We start from the raw sequence: 23832 nt of genomic DNA, 5'->3' as shown, positions 1-23832 counted from the left end.
TATCTAGAGATAGGTAGATTTTTGTATTCGTACACTATAGTTATTTATAAATCTGATATATTGAATAGGCGAAATTTGAATATTATAATTCCCCGATTTCTCAACCCGAAAATTGGCAGTGCCACGAAACAAATAGAATTATACAAAGCTAATTTGCATTTGCAAAGCAGAGGCAATTAACTAATTGTTGAGCAGGCGTCAGGCGGCCACTGCCACGGAAATAACGTTGACTCATTGACAAAACTGGAACTCAAACTTGAACTCAAGCTTCTAATCAACTAGATTACTTAACTTTCTGAAAGTCTTGTTATATTCATGATTAAATCTTATATAATATAGCTGAAGAGTTTTTTTGCTTGAACGTGGGAATCTCAGAAACTACTGGTGCGATTTGAAAAATTATTTTAGTGCTAGATGGGCTTATTTATCGCGGAAGATATAATAGGCTATATAGCATCGCATCGTGATAAGAGCAATAGAAGCGGATCAATGTGGGTAAATCCGCAGGGCATGGCTAGTTCCTGATATATTGCTTAAAAATATATTGTTACCTAATTTGTTAAAGTTCTTAGGTTAAGTTAGGTATAAATGAATAGGTATAGATTCGTTAGAGAGGTCGGTAGATTCGTCGGTAGAGGTTAGGTATAGATTAATTATGTATATGTAAGATACTTACTAACTATACTCGCACAAAAGTTGTCAAAGTCTACCTATAACTTCAGCTTTCTGTTAGGAAAAGTCCCATTGTAGTCGTTCCGAACATTGCCCTATACAAACATAAACTTTGTGCTAGTATTTACTTTCACATTCTCTTAATATAAAGTTGTTGTCATGATACTAGAGCGAGATACTTCAATTTATTATTTGTATAGAAGACTCTACAATCTAGCTACTTTTTCTTAGAATACAGTTCGCATTCAGAAATGGACTTGAGATTCTCGACTTGTCAAGATCAGAATTGATGAGATTTTTCTCTTTAGATTTGATTTTTATCTAACTATACTGCTAGGAAAGATCACTTTTTGACTCTAGTGTATATAAATTTCTTTGACATGTTCTGTACTGTAAACTTTATTAATTAGATATGATTAAATTTATTTTTGCAAGTGTCAAACTGTAAAGGGAGTTTTATTTCATTTTGAGTGTCACGGGGTGTCTTTGGGGTGTATTTAAATCATTTAATTTATTTTGAGTGTCATGGGTTGTCTTCAGGGTGTGTAAATTATAAAAACGTCTTTTCTATAGTATCATTTCTATAATACATAGTCTAAAAGATGTTGATGTAGTTAGTTGATTATAATGTAAAGATCTTTTTTCGCAAAATTTCCAGCTGTATATTTTTCAATAATTAGGTACTTGTTAGTGGGAGTAATAAAATGGTTAATGGCTTACATAAAAGTATCTTCAAATTCTATTAACATTAGGCATATTAATCTTATACCGAGAAAAAACCAACCAAATCTCCCTTTCAAAGATAGCCGTAACAATATTTAAATAAAAGAATATGCTTCTAATCTTCCATTCAATTATCATAAAGGGGTTCTTACGTCATTCTCAGTATTCTTCAAAAGGTAACCTCAAGGAAAATATTCAAAAATAGCAATTTTCTTAACAATGTAACTTTTTCTATTATTTCTAATAAGAGCGGCAGTGTGTGTAGAGCGGTCTTCATGGACAGATGTCAGTTTGGCTTGCAAAAGTGTTTGCGGAAAAATTTGCGTTTTAAAATAAGTTTGTGTGATTTAATTTTAGATTGTGTCTATTTATAAATATATGCAGTTGTTTGGATTACGTGATAATTTAATATAGTGTTAAATTTTGGATGCGTTTTGTGTTTGTGAAGTTTAATGCGACTATAAACATTGGAATTTGGTTAGTATTTTCTCTACATTTTATTGTACATTTTTATTTATTTTTTTCTCATAATACATATAAATGTTTAAATCATTCTATGATTTAGTAGGTACATAGAAATCAATATTTACGACTTATATTTATTTAAATTTCAGTATCGTATTCTTATACATTTTAGCGGCAAAAATTATGTAGAGTTATGTATTTTGTACCTTTTTTATTAATTTTCAGTTTTATAACTTATACTAGGTACAATGCATATAGAAGACGACTGTGTAATGCTTAGATATCATTCCAAAAAAATAAACTACAATTTAATCGAGCCAACCTAGTTAGATATATTTCTTTTATTGAGACAGTTTTGTTAGATTAGTCATACATCCAAAATTGTTTTGCCGTTTGAGAAAATATAAAATCACACGTGAATGACTTCTGAAAACATTACACTTTTTTGTATTTTCTTATTATTTATCAATATGAAAATTCATCCTAAAATGGATCAATTCATTAGAAAATTTGATCATAATCGGTTCAATGGTTTCGGAGCTTAATGACGTCAAAACTCTTGCCAAGTTATTAAGTTTAAGCTACTATAACTGCACTGGAAAAACATACGGAAATGTGAATTTTCTTCCTCCATTATATGAAATTGGTTAAACATTAATAAGATTCAATTCTCAGTTTATTATATTCTGAATAACTAAGATCAATCCATAAATACGAGATTCCTCGCGCGTGTAATAATTCATATTATAATCTCTATAAAATTGCATAAATGACCGTTTCATAAATGAAGCGTGGTTCAAAAACAAATATGTTTTTATTATTATACTTGCTAATCCCAATATTATAAGTTTGTGAGGATGACATGTGTACCTACTGTGCATATTTGTTATTCTTTCACGAGAAAACTAACGGACGGATTTGATTCAGACTTAACAGTTATAGGTTGTAATGTATATCTATAGTTTTTACATTAATTAGATATACTTCACATCAAAACGGAGCCATTTTAATATATTATTTTAGTGTCTGGAGATGGTTAGAGTTAAAGAGCGACATAATTTTCTTTTTACCGAGATGAAACATATTATTACCATGAGAGTTTCCTTTTACTACCCAAGCGAGGTGTCACCATAAAAATCTACCTGTGTACTTTCCACTTCAGGGACACAAGCCTAACTTAGGTTTTACACTGGCCAAGCGCAAATTGCCAAATTCAAACATTTATTTATTCAATGAGACTTCTTCTAGAAGGACTTTTGAATCGTCATTACATATTTTTAAAATTTACCACCGATTCGGAAAGCAGTATCTATAGAGAAGAACCGGCAAGAAACTCCATAGTTGCTCTAAATGCTCATATAGTCTGTCCTATATCGTATAATTTTTGTTTCATCAAGGTGTATTATTTCCACTAGAGTAAGAGTGACATGCTCAACACCGATAAAACCTCCGTACATTTTTAAGTACCTACCTATATTATAAAGTTTTTTAAATTGTCCTCTATGATGTGCAGTGTAAAGAATTTTCATTCATAAAATTAGAAAATTTTGGACCATTATCTAGTTCAAACCGAAACATTAAATTGAAGATCTTAACTACTGATACACTGCTCTATAGAATTAAATAAAATAATCGTTGAATTAGTACCAATACATTGACATAACACAATTTAAACTCGACGAATTGGTAGATGAATCTAAATATATGTAAATAATAAGATTTGTAGCAGGTCTCTTGCCCCCTAATTGATTGAAAGCATTTTGTACATATCGAATTACCGATAAAAATCAGCCAATACCGAGAATTTGATTCAACGGTATGTTTATAATTAATTGCTATTAACTAGCTATAAAAAGTGACATAGATATAATTTATTTTTCACAGCTTATCAGTAACTAGCCGTGCCCCGCGGTTTTATCCGCATTGAAAGAAAGAAAGAAAGAAAGAAGAAAGAAAGAGTTTGCTCTTTCATTGCTCCGTTCCTATTGGTTAGCTATAGCCTTCCTCGATAAATGGGCTATCTAACACCGAAACAATTTTTCAAATCGAACTAGTAGTTCCTGAGATTAGCGCGTTCAAACAAACAAACGAATAAAACAAACAAAAAAAAAGGTTATAGGCTATGTATCATCACGCTACGACCAACAGGAGTGGAACCACGGGGGTGAAACTGCGTGGAGCAGCTAGTATAGTTTATATTAATTACAATTATTTCAAGTTTTTAATAATTTTTCAATAAATTATTTTTAGTTTATTTTTATTTTTAGTTTATTTTTACACATTGTTACTTAAAAATTAAAATACGCTATTTTAAACTCTACCATGAAAAAGAGCTTGCAACGTCAGTTAAAAGTTAATAAAATTTTATTAACTTGTAATTGTCATTTTATTGTACTTGTAATTTTATTAATTTTTAGTAACTTGATTTATAATACACTAGCGGTCCGCCCCGGCTTCGCCCGTGGTACATATTTACGTTTTCTCTACATAAGAACCATCCTCGTACTTCAAGGAATATAATAAAAAAAGAATTATTGAAATCGGTTCAGCCGTTCTCGAGTTATGCGCTTACCAACACATTTTGCGATTCATTTTTATATAATACATATAAATGTCAGTTTAATTCAATATAGTATCCATATATTGATTTATATTGCGTTTCTTGAGTGCTGAGATGGCATATAATTCAGTTATTGGAAACGTGAGTGATAAATTGATTCAGACTTCGTTGCGACAATTTTGTAAAAAGCTCTACAGTTGTACGCTCACACGAATAATTATGGAATTATATATTTTACTAGCTGTGCTCCGCGGTTTTACCCGCAGTGCTCCGCTCCTGTTGGTCTCAGCGAGATGATAATATTATATAGCCTAAATGGGCTATCTAACACTGAAAGAATAGCCCATCTAGCACTAAAATAATTTTTCAAATCGGACCAGTAGTTCCTGAGTTTAGCGCGTTCAAACAAACAAACTCTTCAGCTTTATAATATTAGTACCTATAGATCTATTATAAATTCTAGCTGCTGATTTTTTTAATCTGAAATTATAAATAGGTCACTGCTTCAGGTTATCTACCTACTACGTTATTGGTCTAGTTTTGAAATATGTATGTATATATAAGTAGAGTACTAAGCATTTTATTTATTTTAAAATTTATATAAAAATAAATGAAAAGTTTTGGCACGGAATAAAGATAAGTAAAAAACTCAACCTCATAAATATTTTCGCAATAATTTCGGAAACGCCCACAAAACTATTATATTCTTTTTTATCTTCTCACAGATCGTGAAAACGTTGACAAAAACAATGGTCAACATTATTTATTGCAAAAGCAATAATACCGTCATTAGAGGCCTCATATTTATGACATGCCCAAAATTTTTATGAGCACTCGTCAAGTCATATATGACTTCTTTATATGTTATATTATATAGATAATGTCCGTGGCCTTGATCGCTGAAATAAAATTTTTTTTGACGAGTGTCAAAAAAGACCTGAAAAAAGAGCATGTGTGCCGATCACACGTGTCAGAAATGAAACTTCTTTGGCAAGATTCAAAGATACCAAAAACGTCGCCTTTCTCCATGACGTGACGGTATTGCCATCACGCGACCTTATTTCTTCCTTCCTTTTCATTAAAAAAAAAACACTCAGTACCAACTACTTTTTAACAAAAGTTACTTTTAAACAGGTCCGGTTATTTCAGCCTTATTCAATAAATTACATTGATTTAAGATACACTCATTTATCTATTTCATATAAAACTTTTAACAGGAGATACTTATTCAAAGTTACAAAAATAAACATGTAATAACACTATGTTTGACGCAAATCTATAAGGTACGTGATACAGTAAATCAAATTTAATTATAAACAAGTAGCCAAACCCATTTTTTTCGGGCTAAAACAAATAAACTACACAGGTATAATGTATTTTCCATTGGTGAAGGAATTTTCGATATCCATTACAACTTTCGAGTTGATCAAAATAAACAAACATTATTTTCCTTTTAATTTCAATATAGGATTAATATAAAACTTGCAATAACTGTTTTTCAGTTCAAGTCTCTTCTAAATTCGACGAAAATATCATCCTAGAGCCCATAGTAGAGCCATATTACATAGTACAGGAATTGACCGAGCTGAAGTTGGCATTACTGTCCTGCTTATGTTGGTAGTTTTTATTACAGCTTTTATCTTATGAAAAATTTACGTTATACGCATCGATTGCGCCTAACTTCAGTCCTGTTATAAAGATTGGAGAGAAGGTATAATCCTCATTCATGATACCTATTACTAATTATTAATGCGAAAGTGTTTGTATATCTTGCTTTTACATCGCAACAGAGCGGTTTAATTATAATATGATTTTTGTTTCTAGAGATAGTTATAAGCACAGAACATATAAACTTTTATATTATGTTCTGTGGTTATAAGTCTAGAGAGTGGCCTATGCCTACTTTTTGCTGTGGGAATTTCTTTTAAACATGCGGGCAAAGCCGTGGGCCGTAAGCTTGTAAATAATCATTTAACTAGTAAAGTATTTTATGTGTGGCAATAGTTATTGAAATAAAGAACTCAACTACTAGTATTCTCCATGTTATCACCGAGTCTAATGTTATTATTTACGCCGGCTTTTAAACTGTACAATCAACTGTGGTTGTATTACCTAGTCATGATAATTTAGCGTAAAAACAATTCAACTGAAACTGTTTGGGACTTTGAATGAGTGAATTACGCAATGTAGGTACAGAGAATTATAAACAACTAGCCAAACTGAGAATTACTGTCAATTTAACATTTTGACATAAAAAAAAAAGTTTAATAGTGTATTTGGAAGCAAGATTCTAGGGGCTAATAAATATAATAGTAAAAACGGATCAAAGGCTTCGTATTCCCTGTAGAAATTGCTTTCCAAACTATTAATATTTTGCATTTTCACAAAAAGTGGTTTTTATGTTCCACTGCAGTATATTTTTACACTTAACTAGGCACTCATCTCGTGCGATAAAATTAAAAATAAAATTGAAAATGGTCCAGTAATTTCGTACAAACAAAAACCTTTCCTCTATTCACACAATACCCGTAGATTTTAATTTGTAGTTTTATAGCATTCAAATGCTTTAAAATTAATAAGAACATTTAAAAAAATAGAAATAGTATTCACTGGCTGACGGCTTGAGGCCGCAGTGGTCACGCCACATACGAAGGCGAAAGACGCGGATTCGAATCCCGCCTCGTAATTGTTTCTATACTTTCAAGTTTCAACATCTCTCATCTGTACAGATTGAATTTAATAATCAGCAGGTAAAAGCGTTACTACAGGAAATATATTTAATTGAATAAATACTAAAACGTACATTTGAGATAGTTTTACCTCAAGACGAAGGTACTTACAGGTCCAATCTGTTCCCAGACTCTGATTCAGAAACGTAAAACCATCAGTTAACAAGTTGAAATAAAAATAAATTCACGCAATTTATTACTGACAGTTCCGTTGCTTCAGTAAATAGGAATTACGTATAAATAGTGTATCTGTTAGCAGCAACGGGCCATAAAGTTGTTTGTAATAACAGGGACAGCTGGGATACATCACATAGTCGATGTTTGATGAGTGTCGTGGCGAATTGTGTTTTGACTACCTAGCTGAGTATCAATCCTCTTAGAAAGAATAAAGATTTGAAACAGCAGGATATAGGTCATAGGTGTATAGAAAACTAGCAGTGTCGCGTGGTTTTACCCGCGAACGATCCCGCAGGAAACCCGGAGAAGTCAAGTATTTCTTTACTTCGTTTATTATTCTGATACATAAGCGACATCACAGCTAAGTATTATCAAAATTTGTTAAGTGGTTTTCCTGTGAAAGAGTAACAAACATACATACATACGAATATTTACGATATTGACTTAGATATTGTAGATAATTACTGATAGTAGCTGAAGATTTTTATGGAAACTGCCCCTTAATTTCAAAGAAACATAAAAAATACACAGACTATAAGGAACACAAAATAGAGATAAATAAGTTTATCAACAAAAAAACAACTAAACGCTACGCTCTACGAAATACTTAGGAAACTCATTATATTTTTCCAGAAGCTGTAATTAAAAAGGAGGGAAATAATGAAAATTTCTCAAAGTTAATCATAATCATAGTTCTTAGAAATTTGTTGGGAGATTGTTTACAGAAGGCCTCTTGATAACCATAAATATTATAACACATCTATACTAATATTATTAAGCTGAAGCTGAATTTGAAAAATTATTTCGGTGTTACATAGCCCAGCTAAGACCAACAGGAGCGGAGCACTGCGGGTAAAACCGCGGGGCACAGCTAGTTATACAATATAGGTAATGAAAATACTTACTAATTTTCTATTTTCATCCAAAAACAAAAATATGAGGAAAACGCAAGAAAAACTTCGTCTAACGATGGAAAACAACTAACATCCAGATGGTACTAATAAGTTCGCGTTGTAAAGAAACAATAAAACATACTACGATAATAGAATCGTTATTTTACTGTATTGTTGTCTTTATTGTTGACTAGATTTCCGCCCGCGGCTTCGCTCGCGTTTGCAAAGGAAAACCCGCATAGTTCCCGTTCCCGTGGGATTTCCGGGATAAAAACTATCCTATGTGTTAATCCAAGTTACCCTCTATATGTGTGCTAAATTTCATTGTAATCGGTTCAGTAGTTTTTACGTGAAAGAGTAACAAACATCCATACATCCATACATCCATACATCCATACATCTACATATACATCCTTACAAACTTTCGCCTTTATAATATAATATAAGATAGATAGATAGATAGATAGATAGATAGATAGATTTTCTGTGATAGATCGCTGTAGAGTCCGTACTTCACTTCATCACTACATAGTATAAAACAAAGTCGCTTTCTCTGTCCCTATGTCCCTATGTATGCTAAAAATCTTGAAAACTACGCAACGGATTTTGATGCGGTTTTTTTAATAGATATAGTGATTCAAGAGGAAGGTTTTAGTGTATAATTTATAATGTTTTAGACAAAGCGGGCGAATCCGCGGGCGGAAAGCTAGTTGATAATAATCTACTCCTACTAAATATATTATACGTGAAAGCTTGTGGTTGGGTGTTATTCTTTTACGTAAAAACTATTCAACCGATTACAATGAAAATTGGTGTGTCGGTAACTGAAGACCCCAGGCGAAGCCGCGGGCGTAAATCTAGTAATTTATAATATAAGTTACTATGTCGTCTGCACAGGTCATCTGGCTCTTCTTCGCGTCTAAAAAACTTAACTGATTTAGATGAAATTTGGTACAGATATAGTTTGAGACCGCAGAAAGCACATGGGATAGATTTTATCTCGCAAATCGGGGAACTATGCTGGTTTTTCTTTGACAAAGCGGGCGAAAAGCTAAAATTATTGGATCGACTTATTTCTAACTGTGTCCAGTTTTCAAGGGTTTTACTCAGGTACTAAATAATAACAATGTCTATCACGTACTGTAGAGGCTATTCTGAACTTCGCTTTATGACCTGAAGGTGTCTTTTGCGATAAAACAGCTTTCAACCATGTTTATAGCGGAGTACATTCTTTATATCTGAGACATTAAACTCTGTGTATCTATTATTATGTTTTACGACATTTTCTTTGGTATAGGATATAGTCCAGGAGGAATCGGCGCATGAGTACCGAAAACTATTCCACCTCAATTTTTTTACGTGATCCTCTTCAAATTGCCCTACTGATGATATAAATGCATGTTGCCATGGGGCAACCCGGTGCCATATTGTTTAAACCGAAATTGTTTAAACAATTGCAAGGAATTGTTATTTTTCAACCGGACAAATTTTTTTTATATTTTTTATCGAAATACCAATAAAAAAGGTCCAATTACTTTTCACGATAAAGTTAATATTTTCAAAGATATGAATTTTTTAAGGTTTGAAAAATCTCAAATTTGGGTACTTTCGACCCATGAAAAATATATTTAAAAAAAAAATAATATATAAGTAATATTTTTTTTTCAATTCTCTATACAATAGTTAATAATATTGTTAATAGAGATTTAAGAAAATTTCATTGTTTATATCTGTTTTTTAATTGTTAACTTCGCGCGCTCACAAATAATATAAGTTGCATACTTCTATGTGGTTGTGATTCAGAAGACTGTAAGAATATAATATATAAAAATAATATTGATAATAAATAAATACTTATTTTTAAATCTTGTTTTATTATTTCATACTTCTCCATCTATAACTTTCGTTTGAAGAAGTTATTCAATGTAATTAATAAGGTAAAAGACCTAGTTATTGACACTTTAAATTTTATTTTAGTTAAAAAAAAAACAAATCAATTCTAATAAATTAATAAATATAATTTTTGAATTAAAAATTTTAAGATCTTTGGTTTTTTGAGAACATTTCATTCTTTTAATTAAAATCAAATTGCGAGTGTCAAACAACTAGGCCAGTGTCAATAACTGGGTCTTTTACCTTACTTGCTGTTTCAATAACAAAAAAGTAATATAAACTGACAAAAAAGTAATTTTAATTACATGTTTCAATTTATGCTTAAATAACTTTAAAAAAATTGATTTCAGAAAAAAATATATAAGAAACAAATTGTAGACAATTTAATTATTAATAAGATTGCTCTCTTTAGAAATCTTGATAAAGTTGATAGTTTTTAAGATAAATGATAAATAATGATTCAAGACACAGAGAGGCCGATGCAGCGCATGAGTAAGAGAGAGACGGCGATACTTAAAGGTAAGCGGCGCGTACTTGTGAGCGCGCGAAGTTAACAATTAAAAAACAGATATAAACAATGAAATTTTCTTAAATCTCTATTAACAATATTATTAACTATTGTATAGAGAATTGAAAAAAAAATATTACTTATATATTATTTTTTTTTTAAATATATTTTTCATGGGTCGAAAGTACCCAAATTTGAGATTTTTCAAACCTTAAAAAATTCATATCTTTGAAAATATTAACTTTATCGTGAAAAGTAATTGGACCTTTTTTATTGGTATTTCGATAAAAAATATAAAAAAAATTTGTCCGGTTGAAAAATAACAATTCCTTGCAATTGTTTAAACAATTTCGGTTTAAACAATATGGCACCGGGTTGCCCCATGGCAACATGCATTTATATCATCAGTAGGGCAATTTGAAGAGGATCACGTAAAAAAATTGAGGTGGAATAGTTTTCGGTACTCATGCGCCGATTCCTCCTGGACTAATACTTAAAATTTTTAAATATGAGTTATAAACGCAGTTGAAATACCATTGTTTTTCAAAAATAAATTCTAATAGGTTCTAAAAATACAACTATCATCTGAAGTTGATATTACAATTTTTGGTATTTAATGAATTACCATAGGTACATAATATATAGGTAAACTCTGTTAAAAAAAAATTTAACAGAGTATGTGTGCGTGTACTAGTGTACACACGTAAGAAGTGAAACTTCTTTATGACCTTATTTTTCAAAAAATAATTTACTAGATATATGCAACTTTACAGAAATACGTCGAATCACGCGTGGTAGGGATAAGAAAAAGATGGCGCGTAACGGAAAAAGGTCACGCGTAACGAAAAAATGTTACACTCAATTTTTTTACAACCCCGATAAAGAAGTTTCACTTCAAAATCTACGCTAGTTAGTATTAATACAAATATTATTTATTAAAACTACTATCAACATGTAACTCTTTTTCCGCCGCGACTACCGGATACATATCCTATGCCCTTGAATGCAATAATGAAACGTTAAAAAAACACTAAAGCAAACAATTGATCTAAACAAAGATTTCTATAGCCCTAATCTCGTACAATCGGTCACAACATAACTTGAAAATGGCTGAAGCAAAGCGCTTTCCGCGTACAAAGCTGTAAGCAAATCTAATTTAGTTCAACAATAAAATCATGAATACCATAGCACCGCGAGTTCATTGAATAGTATTTTATTACGTTATTTCCTCGGTATAATGTACCCATTTCATTATTTGCACAGCAAACGTCTTTTAATGTCGTTTTAAGAGAGCAAAGGGTCATTGTGACTAAACTTGTACTATTGATGATGTTTGTGGTGTTCTTTATGAAACCACGATGGCATAAAACTAACGTAAAATTTGAAATTTTTGAGCTTTAATTTGAATACCAATAAACTGAATATGCAGGAGACGATTTCTTCTTTATTTTATGGTAGCCACTGGCCATAGATGAGAACCATTTGAAAATCACGACATTCGACATACATATTTTAGGAGTACGATTCCACAGACCGTTAGATCTCCCGTACCAATTAAAGTATTAGATAATTTTATCTAAACTAATTTTATAAAGCTGAAGAGTTTGTTTGTTTGTTTGTTTGAACGCGCTAATCTCAGGAAGTATTGGTCCGATAGCGATTGGCGTGATGTTATATTAGCCTATAGCCTTCCTTGATAAATGGGCTATCTAATACCGTAAGAATTTTTCAAATCGGACCATTAGTTCCTGAGATTAGCGTAAAAAACAAACAAACTCTGATTTCGATACGACCGGGACCCGATAATGTTTTTGCTTGAATGAATAACCCGGGATTTGAATGTCAAACAATGATACGAACAGAATCACAAGCAAAAACTAGTCTTTTATAACTCTAATAAATAATTGAGCAGCAAATTTTCTCATCCACATGAGGAATGTCGCAGGCATTTCGTAATTAATGTGTTTTATCACTATTTTTATTTCCTTTACGATGTTAGAAGGAATTACGGACATGTTTATAACGTCATAATGCTATGTTTACAGCTGCAGTTGATAAAATGTTTTAGTATAGCTTGGGATAACGTAATTTGGGATGATTGAGGGTAGTTTAAAAATGAACGCTCTTTTTATTAAATTACTAGCAATGCCCTGCGGTTTCACCCGCATAGATAGCGATATCGTTACAGTGAAAAGTCTACTAATAGGTCGGACTATAAGTTTAATTTTTAAATTGTAATCACATGAAAATCACCTTTACCCCGTCCCGCACTACGGCCTTTTTTTTTTTTTAGTGGGGAAATCTTTCATAGATACCCACGGCCTCCGGGGGAGGGGCCGTGGGTTATGTCGGATTCCTACCGACCAAAACCCCACTGTGTTCCGTCAAGACGCATATTGGTAGAATTCCTCCGTGACCCCCGCACTACGGCCTGCTCGAACAGTATACCTACCTACTATTTTCTGTAGATTGACACTTTTAAAAATTCGTTATATCTTTTGAATGGAATATCCAATTCTTTTCATTTAAAAAGTATTTTGCTGGTATTGAAACAGTCTATAATAAAACATCATAATGGGATAAGGATTAATATATATGTGTATGGATAACATGGTTTGATTACTGTCGGCACTTCTATTTACTTTGAAAACGTAATAAAGTTGTTGTAGTAACATAACTACTGAAGATGGACATATGGTATCGCGGACTTTCTTGTAGATATTGATCCATTCTATAATACCGTAGAACATTTTTTTGTTCTATCTTCAATAGTTTCCGCAGCGCACGCGATGACAGAAGTTTTATTGAGGATTTTTTTACACCTTGGGTTACATTATTGCATTTTTGGTAAGGATCTCTATTTTTTTTGTAAATGCAATATAGCCTATGTTGCTCAGTAAAGATGCAGCTTTCTAATGGTGAAAGAATTTTTGAAATCGGTCCAGTAGTTTATGCGTGAAAACCATACATACATACATACATACCTACATACATACTTACAAACTTTTCCTCTTTATAATATTAGTATAGATACAGGATGGAAAAAATTTATAGCAAACTACCTATAGAAGACTAGTTAACGACATTTTTTATTTTTATAGAAATAGTTAGATACATCTTAAAAATGATATAGTATAATTTAAAAAATTTAAACGCATTTTACTATTTTCAGATTAAGTAAAGCTTTATTCTAAGATTATTTTATTTTCCACTTTTTTCCTTCATTTGTTTTGCCGACATATTGGAATATATAATAGGTATATAATATATTGGAATAATTATACGTTCATAACTGAACGTCGCATCGACTATTTTTTTCGCGTTATTTCCATATAAATGTGTGCGTACCTACTGAAAAAGGTTAATGCGACCCAAACATGGTCAATTTACCTGCCAAGAGAATCAAATAATGTTAAATTACTGGTTCTGAACCGTGATTTACGGTATCCCGTAAATCCGACCTTAGCTGTTATAGCTACCTACTGTATTAAGGCTTAGCTTAGCTTTTTATTACCCTTAAAGCTTAGGTCTAGACTAGCCTGTGATTTTATGTGGCGTACTGCCCCCTAGTGGTTTATTTTGTGATATATATTATATAAACCGTTTGCCATTTATACAGGAATTACAGTAGGTATGGAATACGATAAATTATAAAGCTGAAGAGTTTGTTTGTTTGAACGCGCTAATATCAGAAACTACTGGTCCGATTTGAAAAATTTTTTCGGTGTTAGATAGCCCAGTTATCGAGGAAGGCTATAGTTATAGGCTATATATCATTACCTACGCTAAGACCAACAGGAGCGGAGCCACGCGAGTGAAACCGTGGAGCACAGCTAGTATACGATAAACAGGAACTAAATGTGCCACATAAACGAAATGTGAACATTATACCAAAAATGATTTGTAACATTTACTGTATCTATAATTTTCTTAAAAATATATTGTGGTAATTAAAATTAATAGAACTGATAATTCAGCAATCTTAAGATTTAACTTCGTTACAGGCACGATGGTAAATTCAGCAAGATGAAGTAGCTCTGAGGCATCATGGACGACCCGGAGAGGATCGCGCGGGAACAGATAGCTTGTGACCTTGCCAATAATAACACTATACCTCCAACAGGTAAGGTTGTTAAGGGGATTTATCTTTTCCGAGTGAAAACTTCTTTAGGAGTTCTTAGCCACGCCACGTACAGCCAGAATGCGAATATTCACTAAGTATTCTAGTGCTCAGATTTTTAATATTGTACTAAATTGACGAACTAAGTGGTTAAAGAAATTTTCATTTCTATCAAAATTTTCAACAAATCGTTATCCATTTAAACTATTTTCTTTTCATAAATTAAAAAAAAATATAAATTCTCAGAAATTTTCGTTCACTCGGCCATCATTGACCTCTCCACCCGTGATGCCGCATTTTCGCATGCATTTTCATAACTCTATTTGCAGGTCTATACTGTGAGGGCACGTTTGACACTTGGCTATGTTGGCCGCACACGCCAGCCAACACAACTGCGTACGCGCATTGCCCAGTATTCGTTCCTGGGTTTAGTACTGAATGTAAGTAATGTTTTTCTTCATGTGGTTAATTCTGTAAAATCTCATATTATATTTTGTAAGCAAAACAAGGAATTCTCTCTAATGAATATCAAAGTTAGGTACTACCAAAGTGATTTAAATGTACCTACCTACGTTGGATATTTTGTAGTGCGAGTTGAGAGTAAAATTTCAAGTTCGCGTCATGGCAATATCGTCACGTCATGGATAAAGGCGACTATTTTGGTATTTTTGAATCTAGCCAAAGAAGTTTCACTTCTGACACGTGTGCTCGGCACACACGCTCTTTATGTATTTTATTTCTGTCAACAATATTTCCATAACGTGAATGGCATGAAAGAAGTCTTCTTACTTCAACTAAAGTTGTATAGAATTTTCTGCTTCTTATTAAATGACAATTTACATAGAGTCACTACAGTCTACAACATAATTATTAATTACGAAGCATACATAACACATTTATTTACGTTTTCCAGTGTTAGCTTATAAAGAATGTACAGCAGATGGCACCTGGTGGCGACATCCTGACTCAGGGAAACCCTGGTCGAATTACACTACCTGCGTTAAACCTGAAGAAGTAAGTGAATTTGTATAATATTCAGTTACGTATTATGATATTTCTAATATTCTTATCGAAATAGTATTTATTTCTCTATTCCTTTGATTATTAAAAAGCTTAAATTAAGGATAGATGCATACATGTTTGCAGATCAGATCTGAATAAAATCTGGTAGATTTAGCCCCTTATATGTTAAGCCGGGTATCCACTTAGGTTCGCCGTGGTTTGCGAACGCGCCCGCTCCGCAAACCAAACATAATGGATACGTCGTGATTGCGGAGCGCGACTGGAGCACGATCGGAGCACGGCGGAGCGCTCGGGAAGCGGTTTTTTGCGCGAACTCAAAGGGGAGCGCAGTTTGTTCGTGGACGCGAGCGTGTGTTTGTTAAGTTCGCGAACATGGAGTGGTCCGATGAAATGATGAATATATGCATTATTTCATTATTTCTTCTTCCCTTATTCATATTACCTTGCCAAAATTGAGGAGGTTGTTTGTATTCCATTATTCCATCACAATATAATGTATCAAAATATAAGCTGCACTTCCTACTAATTCTGGAGGCGGCATGTTTGCACCGACCGTCTGTCGTGTGTCTACTGGAGACCGGAGCGCGGAATTTAGCGCTCCGACAGGAGCACTGATGTTGCAGCCTAAAGCCGGGTATCCACTTAGGTTCGCCGTGGATTGCGAACACTGTGTGCTCTGCGAACGTGAACGTGTACAGTGTACACACTTAGGCTGCAACATCAGTGCTCCTGTCGGAGCGCTAAATTCCGCGCTCCGGTCTCCAGGAGACACACGATAGACGGTCGGTGCAAACATGCCGCCTCCAAATTAGTAGGAAGTGCAGCTTATATTTTGATACATTATATTGTGATGGAATACAAACAACCTCCTCGATTTTGGCAAGCTAATATGAATAAGGGAAGAAGAAATAATGAAATAATGCATATATTCATCATTTCATCGGACCACTCCATGTTCGCGAACTTAACAAACACACGCTCGCGTCCACGAACAAACTGCGCTCCCCTTTGAGATCGCGCAAAAAACCGCTTCCGGAGCGCTCCGCCGTGCTCCGATCGTGCTCCAGTCGCGCTCCGCGATCACGACGTATCCATTATGTTTGGTTTGCGGAGCGGGCGCGTTCGCAAACCACGGCGAACCTAAGTGGATACCCGGCTTAAGTGTGTACACTGTACACGTTCACGTTCGCGGAGCACACAGTGTTCGCAATCCACGGCGAACCTAAGTGGATACCCGGCTTTAATACCTTGCCAAAGCAAATACCTTCTTATAAATTAGGTACCTAACTACTACACGTACCTAGGTATTTATATGCACTTCACGAAACCGCGTGAAAGCTTTTTTTTTAGATTATTTTAGTGAATCTTCTTTTATATATAAAAATGAATCGCAAAATGTGTTGGTAAGCGCATAACTCGAGAACGGCTGAACCGATTTCGATAATTATTTTTTTATTATATTCCTTGAAGTACGAGGATGGTTCTTATGTAGAGAAAACGTAAACATGTACCACGGGCGAAGCCGGGGCGGACCGCTAGTATTAGATAATAGTGTGAATTATTCCGCTGAGAAGTATTTGATTATGAGTACGATAAATAGATCTCTACAAAGGCTTCCTATTGCACTTATATATATTTCAATTTCACATCACAATATTTATTATCTGTTTTTAATGATTTTAAAATTATTTTTTCAGGATGTAAGTGAGGTGATAGTGCTCTACGAAACCGGCTATAGTATATCTTTAATTGCTCTACTTGTGTCCCTGGCTATTCTCACATATTTCAAGTAAGTATCGACCAGAATATAAAAATAGTGTGTATCAGAAATGAAACTTCTTTGGTTGGTGAAAGTTCTTCAATATTCAAAGATACCAAAATCGTCGCCTTACTCAATGACGCGACGAAAATGCCATGACGCGATCCTAAAATTTTACTCTCAACTCGGCTATCGAAGTTTCACTTCAAAAGCTATAATAATATGTCCTTTATTATCATGGATGCAAACAAACGTTTATATGCAACTAGAGGTCCGCCCCGGCTTCGCCCGTGGTACATATTTCGCAATAAAAGGTAGCCTATGTCCTTTCTCGGGTTTCAAAATATCTCCATACCAAATTTCATGCAAATTGGTTCAGTAGTTTAGGCGTGATTGAGTAACAGACAGACAGACAGAGTTACTTTCGCATTTATAATATTAGTATGGATTAAAGCATAGGATACAAAATCATTTCTACTGAAAATATGACCTTGAATTATTTTTGTATGACATTGTGTTTTAACATGATAATATCATGACTGACAGCAGTAAACAATTTGTTAAAAATTCGCATCTAATGCAAGGTAAACGAATGCGCTAAATGATTCACGTAATGCATTAAAAAATAAACAACAAGTGTATACAGTTCTGACTTCTGTATGCAATGTTTTGAAAATAAATATTCACTATTCACTCCACTTTATTTGACACGGATTTTTAAAAACAAACTCGGAGCACTGACAACTCATATCGTTAAAACAACTAACTTTTTAACTTTTATTATAAACCTATAATTGTTAAGAATGAGCCATGTTTGGATGGATTTCACTAGCAAGTATATTAACAGAAATCTTGTATTTTGTTCCAGGAGTTTAAGATGTGCCAGAATCACAGTACACATGAATTTGTTCGCTTCTTTCGCCCTCAACAACGCGTTATGGCTCGCCTGGTACGGCATGGTAGTAAACAACGCAGACATACCTAAAGAAAACCCGGTCTGGTGTAGATTCCTCAACGCCATCCTACAATACGCACTTCTTACTAACTACACATGGATGTTATGCGAAGGACTGTATCTCCACACTGTTCTAGTCAGCGCTTTTGTGTCAGAAAGACGTTTAGTTCGAGTTTTATTAGCCGCTGGATGGTTACTGCCAGTGCCATCAGCTATCATCCACGCTGCCAGACGCACGGCTTCAGACGACCCGTTCTGCTGGGCAGATGATGGAGCCCCACGGCCAGAACTCGCTGTTCTAGTCTGCGCTACTGTTATCCTAAACTTGGCGTTTCTGTGCAATATCGTCAGGGTGTTATGTACGAAGTTACGGGCTGGTGGAGGAGCGGGGATAGCCAGGCCATCAGCGACGGCTTTACACGCTTTACGGGCTACGTGTCTCCTAGCTCCTTTACTCGGAGTTCAATACTTGTTGACGCCATTCAGGCCAGAGAGGGATGCAAGCTGGTGGCGGGCGTACGAGTACGTGTCAGCGATTATGACGTCACTGCAAGGGTTGTGCGTGGCGGTGCTGTACTGCTTCTGTAATGGGGAGGTGCTGGCGCAGTTACGGAGGAAGTGGCGCGTGCTGACGTTCCGACCGAGAGCGAATTCCACGACGAATACTACTGTGTCGGTGAGCGCTTTTAAACTTAATACTTAGACCTGTACTGTAAACAGGTGTTGAAAGAAGGAAGGGAAACTACACACCATAATTATTAATTATTATTTTCACAAGTAAAATAGAGGGCATTTCAAGAAAGCGAAAGTATTAGATTAAAGCTAATGAATCACACTATTTATTGTTGACAACAAAAGTACTTACCTATCATCCCCATTTTTTTATCTTTAGAAGTGAGAAGACCTTTGAGAAGATTTTACAAATTATGTGTTAATAAACAAACAAGTTTCCCATCATTACATAGCCTTTATCATAATCCTAGTTACATCTATTTCAGTTCGTAAGATCAGCAGGCGCGGGAGGCGGTGAGGATAAAGTCTGACTAGCGGCCGGCGGCGAGCCCGAAGTCGTGGCGGAGCGGCAACGCCGCATACGCTTCGAGAGAGATAGCGATGAGGACGCGCCGCCGGATGCTAGACTCATTTAGATTTAAAAATTTGAATTTATTATTATGCCCAGTTTGTATTGTGAATGCTTGTATAGTGCGATTTTATCTGTTAATACTATCATTGTTAATTCTGTTGTACTTAAGGCGAAAGTTTAGGAGGAAGTTTTTAATTATCCCCACTTAGAAATTAAAGATTTTAACGGATTTTAAACGCGATTTACTACACTAGAAAATACTATTATCCCCACTTTCTAACATAACCAGATACTTAGTACTGTTTATTGTAAGTGTTAGGTACCCAATGGATCCGAATAAATTGTAAAGATTTTTTAACTATAAGATTTATAGTAGTTACCTAGTTACCTACTTAAACTTCTAAGCAAATTAAAAGGGAAAGTCAAAAGCTTGTATATCGAATGAGAGCAAAATTTTATGATATTATACATATTTTGTACCTAAAATTTTGTGTAAGTATACTGTATAAAGAATTTAATATCTAAATTACATATTTAAATATAATATTCTTCTTAGTGCATTTAACACAAATTTAATGAAGTTATACATAAATAATTTTTTTTTATTTTTCGTTATTTACTTTAAATATTAAGTGTTATTTTATCAGTTACTTGCTTTAGTAGTGTATTTAGGTACTATTTAAGTGTCTTGTAAATTTTAGATTTAAGATTTTATATTAGAATTTTTACTATAAATATCCTATAATTATTATATAGAAAAATTAGTACTTACTTCTAATTATGATTAGTTAGTTAGTTATGTATAGTTAGCGTTTAGCTACTATTATGTATTCTGTGGTATAGTTTCAATTTATGAATATCATTTTAATGAAATCACAGCCTAATTTATTATCTATATTGTATGCTAATCTTACAGATGTAATATTTGTGTAAATTTTGGAGAAATATTCATCTATTGTCTGTAAATCTTTTTAAATTAGGTATAAAGTTGTTAAAATTAATTCTAAAATATAACAATTGTTATAATAAAAAATATATGTATTGAAGCTAAGAGGGGATTGAGCGCTTAGTTAATTGGAATTTTTAACTGAAATTTTTTATTAATAAGGGACTTCGATCAACTTTACTTTTTTATATGTAGGTCTCAGTTTAATACGGGTCACATAAGTAATATTAATGTAATATAATATGTAATGTAGAAAATATATAACAGTGTTGAATATTGTATTCTTTACATATTTTATAAAATATAATAATTATGTAAGTATGTAAAATACTTTAATAAGGAATATTACATTTAAATACAATAAACCGAATAACTTTTATTCTACTTTATAATAGTATATTTAAAGGCCATAAAAATAAGATGCATATTATTGATATTGTTAGATATTATATTTACCTATGTAAGATAATACTTACAAGATTGTATATAACTAATATAATAAATTTTAACATTATAATATAGTTTTTCATTAATGAACCTGCTCATGGTCAATATATTGAATATATTGAAAACTGGCTACTCACCTACCTACAGCAGGGGCAATATTGGAATTGCACCCTTAATTGGCTCCTCCATTGTGATGTGTATAGGCAAGCAGGGGCAACTAAGAGCTGAAATTGCTCCAAACGTGCAACCGAGATTGTTCAAATATTGCCCCTACGGCAGTTACGTGTACTCACGTAACTGCAGTAGGGGCAATATTTGAGCAATCTCGGCTACTGCCAGCTGAACAGAATTACACGCCTCATAAGCGGAGCGTTGAGGTAGCGCTCTACTCTCGCCTTGTCTCACAGTGTCTACCAAAGACTACGTGTCTACCTATTACTTGCTCTGTGATGTCTACATTTTTATTTTCTACCACACTCGTTGAGCTCGTAGAACTTTTTTTTTCTTTCTTTATGGCAAGAATATTATGACCAAATGACTAACACTAGTCTAAACACTCATGGGATTTTTAAAACATGTATTTTGCTTCTTATTTAGATAAAAATAATGTTTCGTACCTTTTCGTTAGTATGTATGGAAACCGGCGTGGTCACGATAATTCGTGGAAAACTATAGGAAAACTTAATTACTTACTTAATCGAATTCATTTTTTGAAACGCTTCTTTATGATCTCAATTTATTTCCTTTCGAAGATCACGGTCTAATTCAAGTACGTACTTAGTTTAAATTTAATTAACAAAAACTAAAACTCACTTACATACCATTGATTGTTTATCTTTCTGTGGTAGCTTGGTGGTAGGCATGGTAGGTATATTTAATACCTTTAACCTTTTTTTCCTTTTCTGGGATGTTTCACTTTCTGGGTCGACCATAGAAACAAAGAGTATACATTACAAATACTACGTAAGACATAGAAATGTAAATAACAAGACAGGGTCGACCTATTAAACATTATACCTACTCTTTGGGGTCGACAATGGCGCGAAAGTTTCAAAAGTTTTTTAAAATTATTCCTTTTATATTTTTTTTATATTGTATAATCGCTATGTCGAGGCGTGCATTTTGGATTTTCTAAATTTTATTTTAAGATTTGATTTAACTAATAAACCATTCTAACCTAACAAACAAATACTGATTTAATGAACGGAACGTCGTTATAAATATAACGTTGCGTCAGTTAATGTTTTTACTTTTTGAACACTAGAGATCTTACTCTAAAAATCGAAAGCTGATATCGAGAATCGAATGCATGATTACTTGTGAAGAAATATCACCAAAATTAAAAACCGCATTGTGATAATGATAAAACAGATCTTTAGAGTACACTAGATTAAGTATATACATTTTTTAGCACAGTTTTAAATTGTACTAGTCTTATTTTATTTCTAAAATTTACGAAATAAATATTATAATGGGAAAGGGATTTGATTGACGATTTTTAAAATTCAAATAATATATTTCAAGCTCATATTGATTATTTCACTTTAATCGATATTTAATTGAGCTAAGACGTCAAATGTTGCCCAATTAAAATGACTCCACTATATTTATAACCAAAACTTTCACTCGATGCCTCCAGAAACTATTCGTGTTTTTCCAATTACAGCACTAGAGCGCATTATGCGGCATAATGCTCGTTGAATGTTCCAACTACAGCAACGCTTCGCACAATCGAGCACTCTTATAAGTAATGCGCGTGAATTGATGCGTGCAATCGATTTATCGTTAGTAATTACTAATTGTTGGAAAAAATTTTAAAGCTTTCGTTTCATTGTAGTTTTTTCGAAATAATCAAAGTATGTTAATTCAAATTGTGTTAAAAAAATAAATATAAGTATGGATGAAGGTACAAACATTGAAAAAAATGTTAATGAAATAATCAAAATCCAAATTACTTAAAATAACCGTAAATATTTTTCAACCAATTATGTATTATGTATTATGTATACCACTTTATTTACACATTAATGAGGTTATTGCTGACTCTATGAATATTTTTTTTTTCAACACTGAACTTAGCGCAACCTGCTGGTGCGTTTCACGTTCCAATTAAGCATTAGCATAATTCGGCATTGTGCGCCACTGAGTCGCATTATGCTCTGTAATTGGAAAACAGCCTATATAACTTACATATTCATATTTTTCTTATGTAAATATCAAAATTTAAAACTACTAACCAAAACGCCTTGTATTCAAAGCATTTGAAAGTATGAAAAGTCCACATTAAAAACCTCATTTGACGTTAACAACTTGACAGTTGACGTTTACACATTCCCTTTTGCGCCATATTATTTTTCGGGTATTTGTTATTGTGCGAGCGTCATGTATGACGCGAATTTGAATTAAAAGTAGTGTTTAGTTTGAATTAAAGCTATATTCATAAAAGGAGTAAAGATGCCGGCGTTTTTAAAGTATATAGATATGGAAAACTTCAAGTCCTACAGTGGACATCATCAGATTGGACCTCTGAAGTCTTTCACTGCTGTTGTAGGCCCCAATGGATCAGGTAATTTTCTTTTAGAGTATGTAAAAACGACATTTATAAGTTTATAAAACTATTGATAACAGTTAAATCATTTAAATAGGTATTTCATTAATGAATAAAACATAGGTCATGGTAACATTTGGAAAATATGTTATTTAGACTTCTATAAAAATTCTTAAAAGATGCTAAATTTCACATACCTATTTAATATAGAGAAGGGTTTATCTATAAAATATACTTGATTCTTGTCAGTTTTGATGAATACCTTGTAAAGACCAATATAATAGCCAATCTAATGCTTTGTATATTTTTATTACAACTGACTTCAGTATG

At 33.1% G+C, this 23832-nt stretch overlaps 2 protein-coding genes and 1 long non-coding RNA gene across 3 annotated transcripts in view; 2 read left to right on the top strand and 1 right to left on the bottom strand.

Annotated features, from left to right (window-relative positions):
• The window catches only part of LOC149483681 (uncharacterized), a 163200-nt gene that overhangs the window by 110989 nt on the left and 28379 nt on the right, over window positions 1-23832 (bottom strand). The gene's annotated exons all lie outside the window — the stretch shown is intronic.
• On the top strand, window positions 1668-20039 carry LOC149483682 (calcitonin gene-related peptide type 1 receptor-like). Its single transcript, XM_089702835.1, has 7 exons — window positions 1668-1872; window positions 14625-14743; window positions 15070-15180; window positions 15654-15754; window positions 17461-17552; window positions 18391-19153; window positions 19476-20039. Exons 2-7 carry the CDS (start codon window positions 14668-14670, stop codon window positions 19518-19520), a joined length of 1188 nt encoding a protein of 395 aa, XP_089558961.1. The 5' UTR covers window positions 1668-1872; window positions 14625-14667; the 3' UTR covers window positions 19521-20039.
• Window positions 23278-23832, top strand: part of SMC1 (structural maintenance of chromosomes 1) — a 45072-nt gene continuing 44517 nt past the window's right edge. Inside the window, exon 1 of the mRNA XM_089702841.1 lies at window positions 23278-23520. Coding sequence (XP_089558967.1) covers window positions 23409-23520 — 112 coding nt within the window. The 5' untranslated portion in view covers window positions 23278-23408. The remainder of the gene's footprint in view (window positions 23521-23832) is intronic.

The sequence above is a fragment of the Colias philodice genome, chromosome 13, assembly GCF_061535455.1.
Source record: "Colias philodice isolate Cphi_HAF_F1 chromosome 13, ilColPhil1 Martin Lab GWU primary, whole genome shotgun sequence".
NCBI lineage: Eukaryota > Metazoa > Arthropoda > Insecta > Lepidoptera > Pieridae > Colias > Colias philodice.
This window is presented reverse-complemented; position numbering and strand designations above follow the sequence as displayed.